Source organism: Excalfactoria chinensis, chromosome 13, assembly GCF_039878825.1.
Source record: "Excalfactoria chinensis isolate bCotChi1 chromosome 13, bCotChi1.hap2, whole genome shotgun sequence".
NCBI classification, from domain to species: Eukaryota; Metazoa; Chordata; class Aves; order Galliformes; family Phasianidae; genus Excalfactoria; species Excalfactoria chinensis.
Window position 1 is genome coordinate 13,672,730 of NC_092837.1, and position 11,536 is coordinate 13,684,265.

General features: G+C 39.6%; 2 protein-coding genes across 4 annotated transcripts in view; one reads left to right on the top strand and one right to left on the bottom strand.

Annotated features, from left to right (window-relative positions):
- The window catches only part of ITK (IL2 inducible T cell kinase), a 22,921-nt gene extending 20,459 nt beyond the window's left edge, over positions 1-2,462 (bottom strand). The window contains exon 1 of the mRNA XM_072348200.1: positions 2,292-2,462. Coding sequence (XP_072204301.1) covers positions 2,292-2,462 — 171 coding nt within the window. The remainder of the gene's footprint in view (positions 1-2,291) is intronic.
- The window catches only part of C13H5orf58 (chromosome 13 C5orf58 homolog), a 12,612-nt gene extending 1,547 nt beyond the window's left edge, over positions 1-11,065 (top strand). The window contains exons 2-7 of one of the 3 annotated variants that reach the window (XM_072348203.1): positions 6,453-6,535; positions 7,217-7,303; positions 8,376-8,486; positions 8,970-9,052; positions 9,736-9,829; positions 10,309-11,065. In XM_072348203.1, coding sequence (XP_072204304.1) covers positions 8,432-8,486; positions 8,970-9,052; positions 9,736-9,829; positions 10,309-10,415 — 339 coding nt within the window. In that variant the 5' untranslated portion in view covers positions 6,453-6,535; positions 7,217-7,303; positions 8,376-8,431 and the 3' untranslated portion in view covers positions 10,416-11,065. Of the gene's footprint in view, positions 1-6,367; positions 6,536-7,216; positions 7,304-8,375; positions 8,487-8,969; positions 9,053-9,735; positions 9,830-10,308 lie in introns of all 3 variants that reach the window. The other 2 variants (XM_072348201.1, XM_072348202.1) reach the window with 2 other exon arrangements.
- The last annotated feature ends 471 nt before the right edge of the window (positions 11,066-11,536 follow it).

Genomic DNA, 11,536 nt, shown 5'->3' on the forward strand with positions numbered 1-11,536 from the left:
AGTGATTTGCATGTTGTAATAAAGGCACTTCTGATGTATTTTAGCAGACGGGGGCTGAATACATGTGCCTGTTATCAGGGCTTAGCTTTATGTTAAGACAGCCCTGCATTGTGCTCTGGATAACGAATTCCAGAAAACACAGCTTCTTATTGTTGTCAGTTATTGGGGGCTCATTCTCCTAATGAGACATGTAAATATCTTTCATTAACATTAACAGTGATTGTATGTGTGGCTCTGAGGAAAACAGTGCCTTCTGTTTAGCTGTGTGCTGCTGTGACAGAAAATGCCATTACATCTATTGCAAAAATTTGCCTTCATTATGCTGGTTGTCTTGGCAGCTTTTGGTATCATTTACTAAATCTATGTACCTCTTAACCTGACCTGGTTATTTCTTTTCTTTGGACTGCTACAGTAAGTTATACATCTTTTTATATTCACAATGTCTGAACCCAGAGAAAGGCACAGGGTGTTAAGCCCTTTAAATACAGACAAAATGTGTAAACATGCTTAATGTGTAAGGATATGCCTTACTCTAAGTCACATCATTGAAAGCATTGGGACTTCTCAAGTTGTTTAGTAACTTGCTAATTGTTTGACCTGAATTTATATATAGGCTGCTGTCACTGATGGAGCAGGGGCTGGACAGGTGGATACAGTGTAGTACTGAACTCTGAGTACAGTAAAGTGTTCTTAAAGAAACTCTTTGAGATCTCTGGCAGCAAACATACACTGAGATTTCCCTGGAAAAATATGTACTTGAAAAGCCCAGGCAGAAGCTGGTCCCATCTGTCCATTGCAGCTTGCATGTCTGAGGATGCTCTCAATCTCTATGGCAAGCAGGCAGAGAGAAGCTAGCACCCATAAAGCTTTGCCATCTGAACATCCAGAGCAAAGGGACCACAAGCAAACTGCCCTTTTCCAATAGTCCACAGCCTGTCTTATCCCCACCAGTTATTGGAGAGTCCATGTGGAGCACAGTCAAACCTGCGCTAGGGATTTAGCACTACAGACAATTCATTTTCTTGTGTGCTCCTTGGTTCTGGTTGACCCACCAGGATGGATGTTATACGTGTGTCAGGCAGTTACTGTAATTGTCCCTTCATGGGCTATGAAATCCTCTCTGGAGCTTTGTCTGTTCTTAGCATGGGACAAGAGGGTGCTGGGAGAGTCTGCCCTAAGCTTTGCCTCCCAAACAGCCATGACGTCGCCATATGGAAGCCTGACCAGGATGATGTAATTTCTGGGTGAAAAGGCTGAGGATTGCTTCTCAGGGCAAAGTCATTTCTATGCATTTGATACAAAGTCCTTCTATTCACGTAATTACCCGATTTTTGACAATTTGTTTCAGCAAAAAGGCAGTGTTTTATGGAAAATAATTTCTGTAGTTACATACATGCATATGGTCATTCACAGAATCGTAGTATCACAGGATGGTTTAAGTTGGAAGGAACCTTAAAGGCCATCCAGTTCTAACCTCCCTCCCTTGAGCGTAGACAACTCCCACCAACTCAGGCTGCCCAGGTCCCTGTTCAACCTGGCCATGAACAATTTCAGGAATGGGGAACCCACAGCTTCTTTGGGCAGCAGTGCGAGGCCTCTCTGCCCTCTGAGGAAAGATTTTTCTTCTTAATATCTAACCTAAGTCTTCATTCTCTTAGTTTAAAACCGTTTTCCCCAGCCTGTATACAGACACACATGTATACACAGAAGTATGTTGGCTGTAATTTGGTACACAATCGGATTTTGCATTTGTCATGTAACAACATGCCTTTTAAAGTCAATTATATGTTTATTTCATCAGCATTTTAAGATGTTCTTGAGTTGCCTCATTGGCCTTTAGGAAAACTAGGGGATAAAATTTCCCAAGGCAATTGTAGCATATGAAACCTATGCCCAGCTGAAAGTTTTTGAATCAGATTTTCCAACTGATCTACATGTCAAAAGATGCAAACACTCAGCTGGTGTGAGTTTACAAAGTTATCTCCACAGAATATATGTTGAGTCCTTCTCAAATCCATCAAGACAAGACCACTGAAAACTAGGTATGAAAATGTCTCAAAATAGCAACATACAACAGAATTAGACACTTCTATAGTCACAGCATAGTCTTTCTTATTCCTCCACTTGCACCAAATGCTCACTGACCAGAAGTTCTGAAGAACCCATCTGACCACTCTGCAATTTTCAGCAAGTGGTGCTGTAACAGAAACCAGAAATGTTACTAAAATATAAGGGAGAAATCATCCTTCCCTTAATTACTCTATTATTAGAGGAAAAAATGGCTGACATACCCCATGGCGATGTTCATAGTAAGCCAGCTTAGATTTGGTTAAGACAAAGAAGCGCACTTTAAAGTTGGAGGGTGAAGTCCTTCTCTTCTGCTGGGATTTTTTGATCAGCTGCTCTTCCAGGAGCACACAGTTATTCATGACTGGGCAAAGAACGGTCCTCTCCCAGGACATGGGATGCCTGCCCTATACACGCTGAGCATCCGTCCAAGAAAGAGACACAAGGAGGAAGACAGTTGAGAGTTTTGCTTTTTTTCTGAAAAAAAAAAAAAAAAAAGCATTCAAGAGGCAGCGTAGGTGCTTTAAGCTTTATCTTTCCATCTACAGCAAAGCTTCCTTTCTGCCAAACCATAACCACATCCTCTCTGAAGTCATAAAACGAATAGCACATGCTGAAGCAAACTCTGGGGTGAATGTTATGGAAAAAACAACACTTGAGGGACATTCGATAAATGTGAAGCAATGATTAGGGATGTATTAGAAGGGTGTGATGTGATGATGCAGCTGTCCCTTTTAGTAAATACAGTTACAAATGCACACACTGAGCATGGATATATAGGATGAATGTCTCTCTGGTCCTTTTAGAAGTAGGTCATGCATCCATACTACTTCTTTGAAGGAATAGTGCCTCCCCATTTAGGCTGTGTAATCATTATATTGTGTCTGAGAGATGTCATAAGAAGTGTTTTAAGTAAATTTTCCATGTGAAGTGAAGCTTCATATTGTACAAGCAATGACAAAAGGCAGCAGGTGAACATACGAGCTAAGTGAAAAATGATAACCAGGATTTACTTGTACAAGGATTGCTTAATATTTGCAGTTAACAGACATTTAAACAAATGGTTAAAATAACTGAAAAATAATTTATCATTGTTGGTTGCCATTCACTGCTTGTTGACTGCTTCAGGTGCTCTATCTGGTGGCTGGGTATTCCAGGAAGCACAGGTGTAATGTTCCCTCTGTGAATGCTTTGAGATCACTGTAATCAGCAGTGCAGAGAGCACGAGCATCAAAGCCAACACAACTGATTTCCTCAAGACTTCAGGGCATCATTCAGGCCACTCTACACCAAACTAAATATAGAATTGCTTTAAAAACAAAAAAACCAAATAGTTAATAATAATGTGCACCTGATGTACTCACTACAACCACACTGATACGTTTTATAAGAAATGCAATTCATTTTCTTTGGCCCTTCCATATTTAATATCTTCTGTATATTTTTGTTAATGGTGCATAATTGTGATGTTGATTCCACTGAGGACTGGAGCAGCGGGGTTGGGTGGGATGTGAAGAATCTACAAGGGAAGTATTTTCATCAATTATGTATTTTTGAAAACCCTTCTGGTCTAAATCATTTACTTGTGCTGACTTTTGACATTAGTGTAGTACTGGGGCATAAGTAGAGACCTTCCTAACTCTGATGTATTTGTAGAGCTCTTTGCAAAATTCAGAGATGATACTCCATTATTTAACATGTAGCTCGTGGAGGAATAAAGTAACAACAAACTGACTAAATATCCAGATTGCAGGCTCCGTTTAAATTAAGATTTTATAAAGCAGCTCATGAAACTGTATTTCTGAATACGATGTTCTGGTTATTCCTCTCAAAAACCAAACTGAAACAGCCAGACCCCAAAACAAGCAGGTAACCTATTGCTTCCTTGCTATTTTATGTTATATTGAGCCTTTCTTCAGGCAGATTGTTCCAGAGATCCTCGAAGTTCCTTGTATTTTTAAGTATTTTTAAATGCTAGTTGAGAAATGTTATTTACCATAAAAATACAATTAAACATAGCATCTGATGCACTGATCTGACTTGCTCCTGGCCGTGCTGCACCATGGAATAGAAAGGGGGAGGAACTGTAGCTATTGCATGGCTCACACCTACATATACGTATTCCCTGGTGGTCTCACAGCATGGGTTGAAACACTGCATACAAAACTAGTGAAGCGGTTTTGTTTCCCGGCAGTGACTGAGTTACAAGGAAGTCTTTTGGTTGAACAAGGAAGATGACACAAGTCTGTGATCTCCCCAAAAAAAATGTCACTGCTGCCAAAGGGGATTTTGTAGCTATTTGTAGAGTAGGTTTAATACCAGGGCCCAATTTCCCAGCTCTTCTAGGAAATAATGCAAATATATATATATTAAAAAAAACAGCCTGCTGTGAGTTTTCTACAATTGCGCTCTATATAAACAGCAGCCATGCAGATCTTGTTTAGATGCTTGCACATCTGAAGTATGGGGCTATTTTTGTGTGCACATCCATTTCCTTATCCATGAGAATTTGCTTGTTGGAACTATGCTCAGAGATCTGTTCTCATAACTAATGAACAAGAACATGGTCTGTAGGGTGCCCTCACATGCTGTAGGGCTTCATTCTTGCTAGTCGTGATGACTTCTATGTGGCAAGGACTTTCTGAGAAGTCTTCAGAGTTTGTGCCTCAGGGGTTTGCAGTTGGAGATTTACATGTATTTTCAGAACAGTGGATATAAATCAGGGTCCAAATCAGAGTCAAGGCTGTGACTCTGCAGCTCTGCACAAGTGAGGCCTCCAGGATACCAAAGAGGTGGAGAAGTCAACAAGGTGGCCTCAGGGGAGCAACAGGATGAGGGCAGGAGGATGTGGAGGGAGAAGAGATTCTGTGGGGCTGGCAAGTAGTGGAGGGAGTAATTCTTTGAATGCATTGGTGGCAACTTGATTTCTTCATGAGATAAGAAATGAGATCACAGAGGGGTTATAAAGGGGGGAGTGATTTGATCAAATGTTCAGATAGAAGGATTTGGCAATTGCATTTCATATGGTGTGGGGTGATGCAATGTATTGGTTTGATGGGAAACTGGCACCCGATGCTGCGGATTGGACTGAGTGAGAGTTGAGGCCCAGATGAGGATTGGCTCTATGCAGAACAACTGGACAGGCTGAGCTGTGGAAGAGAAGCTGTGGATTTGATACAGATATATAGGAAGAAAGAAACAGATTGCCATGAGGAGAGAAAAAAATAAAGTCATAAACTTTGGCTGGGAGAGGTAGAGGATCAGGTAGATTTGTTAGAATTTGCAGGATTCAGGAGGTGAGATTAGCCATGGTGAATTCCAGCTGACGATGGGTCAGCTAAGATGTTAGGGAATAAAGGAAGGAAACAAGTAAACACAAACAGATTTGAATGTCGCTGAAGTTGATCCTGCTGAGAGCTGCTGTTTGTTTTGCAAGTGTAATGGCCTTAAGTTGCACCAGGGGGAGGTTCAGGTTGGATATTAGAAGAAATTTCTCTGAAAGAGTGGTGAGGTTCTGGTACAGGCTGCCTATGGAGGTGGAGGAGTTACCGTCCCTGGAGGTGTCCAAGAAAAGATTAGATGTCACATTGAGCAACACTGTCTGGAGTGGTAACAGGCTGATGGTTGGACTGCATGAGCTTGGTGGTTTTTCCAACCTAAATGATTCGATGGACTTTATCAAGAAGTAACTCTTCACTGATGGCATGTTTAATAATGTAGGGGCTGACCCTGGGGGTGTTCAAGGAATGACTGGATGTTGTGTTGAGAGACATGGTTTAGTGGGAGCTATTGGTGATAGGTAGATGGTGGGACTGGGTGATCTTCTAGGTCTTTTCCAACCTTCTGTGATTCTAAAAGTGAAGTATAGAAGGGAGTACTCTGGAACAAGCTGTGAGGTAGATTAAAAGTAATGAGCAAAGAAAATGCCTAATATTGCTTCTGCATTGTGTCTTTGCCAAGGATTACATGACTCCATCATTTATTTGTCTACAAGAATAAAAGAGTCTGCAGGATCCTGGTTAACTTCTGGTTAACTGACTTTACTTACACCCTCTTGATTCAAAAGCTAAAATGCTTAGAAAGATTAAAATAGCTTAAACTCTTCAGTAAGATCAGAGCTCATGTCCCTGGGCCAGTACCTCTGGTGTCTGTTGTGTTTAACTACTGGAGAAGCACTTTGATTTGTTTAACATACTCATTAATTCTTCTGCAGAGTAAACCCCCAAATCTCAAATTCATTAAATAAGTCCCATAGAGAATTAAGCCATTATACAGTCCTTTCTTTCAAATACCTGCACAGGAACTGTATGAAAAGCAGCTGTGAAAAATCATAAGGAGAGGAAAAAAATTGTACCATAAAAATAGGACAACTATATTTTCCATAGACTTCAAGTCATCTGGAGGATGTTTATCTGGAAACAAACACTGCTGTGAAGGCTGGATCTGACTGTACTAACCTCAGTATAAGGTAAGAAAAGCCCGATGTGAGAGTTCAGCTCCTAATTGCATTTTCATTGTTTGGTTCTGTTGGTTACCTTCGTCTGGGTAAGAGTTTGTTGAATTCAATTGTATTGAAGCATATCTCATTTGGAAAGAATGCCTATGTGTTTGCGAAGTTTCTGTAGTCATGTATTTTTAAGACATATCAAATGTAGTACAGATACTTTGGAATTGATTGCTTTGAAATATGTCTTGCTTTCTCATTTTAGTAACTATTTCCTTGGAAAATCAGTCATTTTAATGACCAGAGTTTCTTTTTCCACTCTCAGTGCTGGAAAGGGTCAAAGTCCCCAAAGCAATAGTTTTCTTGGCAGCAGACTGGTTTGTATTTGTGCTTACTCTTGTTTTTAGACACCTCAATCAGCATCTAAATAATGTATCCTAATTTTTGTTCAACATGCAAAGGATTTGTTACTTCCTTTCATATTGCAATTGTTTGGAAACGAGATTCAATATAAGGTACACCTGCCAATGTTTCCATCAAATTTCTTGTTAGTCCATCCTTTATACAATTCCTCCTTTGCACATCTACATACCTGTGATTACATGTTTCTTCATAAACGAATGAGTTGTACAATATCATTTTCTTTAGTGCCCTCTGCTGGGAGTTTTTTGCTATTATTCTGATAATCCTGGTTTTTCCTGGCAGTTTCTACAGTGAAGCAAGCACCTATTTACCTTCATTACATCTATACCTGCTAATCTGTTCCTGGCAGCTATTTAAGCATCATCCTTGGTAGGTTATGAAGAAAATAACTGCTGTTGATACTAACATAAATATTTCCAGGAACTTGCTAGGCACCCGATTTATTTGTATACATATTTAAATACATACTTTTACATAGCGAGATGTATAGCTTATTTGCATTGGGTTCTCTGTAAAAAGCTGTAAGCTGAAAGACTGCAATACAGGAATTAGCACAGGTGCAAAGTGTTTCCTGCTCTGTATTTCTCATCTGCAGAAAGCCCCACAGTCTAAGCAGCATATCATGATTTCCCTTTGAATCATAGTTTAGTTGTTCTGTAGTACAAAGTGCTTCTGAATTTCATTTTAGCTGCACCTGCAGTCATTAAAAAACGTATTTTGAATGCTTTATTTGAAGGATAGGTTTTTTTTGCTATAGCAGAGCGTCTTTCTTGTCTTCCACAAAGTTAGGTTCATTATCTGAACTTTACTCACCATAAATTATTCTTAGTCCATCAGAATTAAAATTAACAAAAAGAAACTGCTGATCAATGTTTTGCTGCAACGTGTAGGAGCATTCAGCCATAGGCTGCAAAGGGCAAGAGGAGATGGTTGCTGTTCACCACTACCACAGCGCTACCTTCGTCCTTTCTTCCATGTTTCTTCAGCTCTTGCACCACTTGTGGTCATCTTTTACCTCCAGCTCCTAAAATCACAACTCCTACAGGGCAACCTATCAGCACTGAGCTGGTTGAAAGATGACACAGGGCTTTTGCTGAGTGGGGAAGCAGGAGGGCTGTCTGTAGGCAGGGCTGTGCGCTCCCTTCTGTGTGGGCCTTAGCTGAGGCCGGGAGCTTCTGGCAGCACCCAAGGCAGCACAACCTCCCAGGGCACACCACAGCACCCAGTTGCCTTCAGGTATCTGCCTGCACAGTGCCTGGGCTCAGCCAGCCTGGTTTCCTCAGGGGCTGCCCCGCTTACCTTCAAGGCCCAACTGCATAGAAAAGGGATGCATTGTTCTTGTTGCCATTTGAGCTAAGATGGGGGTGCTTTTCATCACACTTTCTGAACACGCACAGTACTAGGGTGAAATAAACTCTTTTCTTCTTTATTTCCCCATCAGTGTTCCAACAGGTTTCCTGTGGTGTAATATACTGCAGCTTGCCTGAGGGTTTCCTAATGTCTGACAAGAGAAGAGCAGGGAGAATGGAGGAAGAATCCACCCAGGGATCTGGTATTTAATCTCAGCTCTGTTACTGACAAGCAGATATTCAGCATCTAACTTTTTGTGTTTGTGTCTTAGAGTCATCTTCCTTAAATCCATAATGAAAGCTGGGTGCAATGTCCTGCTGGACTTTTCATGAAGTTTTCAATCACATTATTATAGAACTTCATTTGTGGGAGTCTTCATTACTATTATGAATACGCTCATTCACTACTTGTACCTCTGTGCTTAGGTTCCGAATATCTGAAGCATCATTCTTGAAAGTAACATAGCTTTGTAAAATCCAAGCTTAAAAAGATGATTCCCTCATTAAGAAATAAGTCTGTTTGGCCAATTAGGCTCTACTTTCAAATGACAATAATGAAAACAAAGTCTAGTCATTTATTGTTGTCAGTTGTTAATATTTGACATATATTATACACAGACTACTATATACTATATATTATATAATATGAATGTAACTCCATAACAATTTGAGTTTTGTCTTTCTAGGATCCTTGGCACAGGCTGATGACCTCAATGCAAAGCCGCTGTTGCAAGGGAAGAGAGACTTGGACAAAGAATCTGTGTCAAACGTATGTTCCATTTTTTTTGTCATACTCCTTAATATGTTGATATGTTCTATTTAGCAAGCTTTATTACCCAGAGGTTTTCCAGTTATAAAGAGCTGATAACTGGGGGGAAAAAGTATCAAATTTTCTTTAGTATTTTTCCTTAAAAAATCCCAGAAAAGAATGTAACTATTTGTAGAATATGGTATAAATTTCAAAACTGAAATTATACTCTCTAGACTTTTGATTTATTATTTATTATTGTTGAAGAAAGGCAACATGGTCTCCAAAATAAGCACTGAGATATTGATTATAACGCATTTGCACATACAGATGTAAATGTTCCTATGCACATATTAATATATTCAGTAGTTTCAGTGTTAATTCAGTGCTAATTTCTTTCATGCATGTTAACTACACGACAGCTCCATCTCGTGGTTGACTAAATATCACCTGAGGATGAATTTCAGTACTGTAAGAAAAACAAGTATTGATCAGGAGAGGAAATTTTGGATATGATTAATTTATGTCACGTTTTTGTTGCCATTAAAAAAAAATAATTAAAAAGCTGTTTGAAAGAAAAAATAATGCCTGAGTGTTTAATATTTGTATTATTTACCGCCTTCCCTATCTAGATGGCTAGTTATTATTAGCTTAAGAGTGTGAACCATATCACATACACACTGTTATGTTTCTTCTTCATACAGATGTTCAAAACTGATGCAGCTGATCAGCAGTTTAACCTGGAAGCTGCAATTAAAAATGTTGACAAAATGTCCAACGAGCTGAAGAAACTAAATGGTAATTCTGAGTTCATCATCTGGATGTATGGTTGAAAGCGTTCTTTTAGCATGGTTGAGAATGGCTTGTGATTTCTCTATCATACAATTGGATTTGGCTCCAGGGATGGGGCATTCACAGCCTCACTGGGCAGCAGTGCCAGCACCTCACCACTCTCTTAGTAAAGAATTTCCTCCAGTCATCTAATCTAAATCTCCCCTCTTCTAGTCTAAAACCATTCCCTTTTGTCCTGTCACTATGAGACCATATAAAAAAGTTGGTCTCCTTCCTGTTTATAAGCTCCTTTCAGGATCTAGAAGGCTGCAAGGAAGTCTCTGTGGAGCCTTTTCCAGGCTGAATGAGCCTTGCTCCTTAAGCCTTTCTTCAGAGAAGTGCTCCAGCCCTCTGATCTTTGTGGACCCTCTCCAACAGCTCTACATCTTTCTTGGGCTAGAAACCCCAATCAGTGCTGTGATACTACATTTCCCTTTGTCTTTCAGTGGAAAGCCAGCTACTGCTTTGTGACCTTATTCTGAATTTCAACCACCCCATGAAGGCCAAAGATTTAAGAGAGGCTGAAGAAAAAGCCTGGAGTTTGATGGATTAAGTGACACCCTTTGTTTTCACACATTGTCTTCTATTCATAGTTATTCAGTTTAAACTGTAAAATGACAACACAGTTTATTGCACTCGGAATACTTTTGTTTTAATCTGGCAACTTCGGATAGAAAAATGTTCTATGTAGCATATTGTTAAACCCAGTTTTCTCAAACTAAGCATAATACGTGTGGAAAGAGTGGCATAATTAACTTAAAATGTCAGGAAACTTGAGCTGGTGATTTTCACACGTGGTTCGCTCCTTTTAATTACTGGAAGAGTATTAAAAGATTTTAAATTACTTCAAGTCAAGTCATTGCTCTTATCTCAGTTGTGCTCAGTGAAAGGGGGTAAGAAACGATCTGTAAAAGAAACTGCAACTCCTGGTTTGATCTGCCTTCCTTATTCTAAACATGTTGCTGAGGAAAGAGGCCATAAACCTGTGGGAAAACCTGGATCCAGGTTTCTGTAGTGACTCTCTAATGCACGTGGCTATAAAAGAAAGCAGAGATTGATAGACTAAATACCCTGAATTCTTCTTGGCCCAAAGTTTGAATAGCCAGGATGTTTATATATTTCATTAGAACTTATACTTGAGAAAAGGTTTGAATTTTGAGGTATGTATTTGGTCATACAAAACATGCTTATTTGAATAATCAAATCCAGACTGACTTTGATGGGGGGGGGGGGGGGGGGGGGGGAGGGGGAAAGTATTCAGAACTACAATTTGTTATGTTGGTTTAATTTTTAAAGCTCTTTCTCTAATGAGATGATTTAAAACAAATGAAACAATTCCATAGGAGGCCTTTCTGGGTTATCAGAATTCTCAAGGCAATGTAATAGAACTACAACTTCCAGCTCATACAGTCATTGGCAATACTGAGGAACTGATGATAACTTTAGCATTTTTGGCTGACTTTTCTCTCAGAAGACCAGACAAGAGATGTTTTTTGTGTATGTGTGTATATATATTTTACTCATAGTTGCACAGAAATGAAATTCTCTAACTTTGAATTCCCAAATATACTGGAAATGCAGATGACGTTTACAAAGCATGTATACTTAACACTGTAACTCCATATGAAAGCTGGTTGTTTTCTTCTGAGAATTTATATAAACTGCATGGAAGAC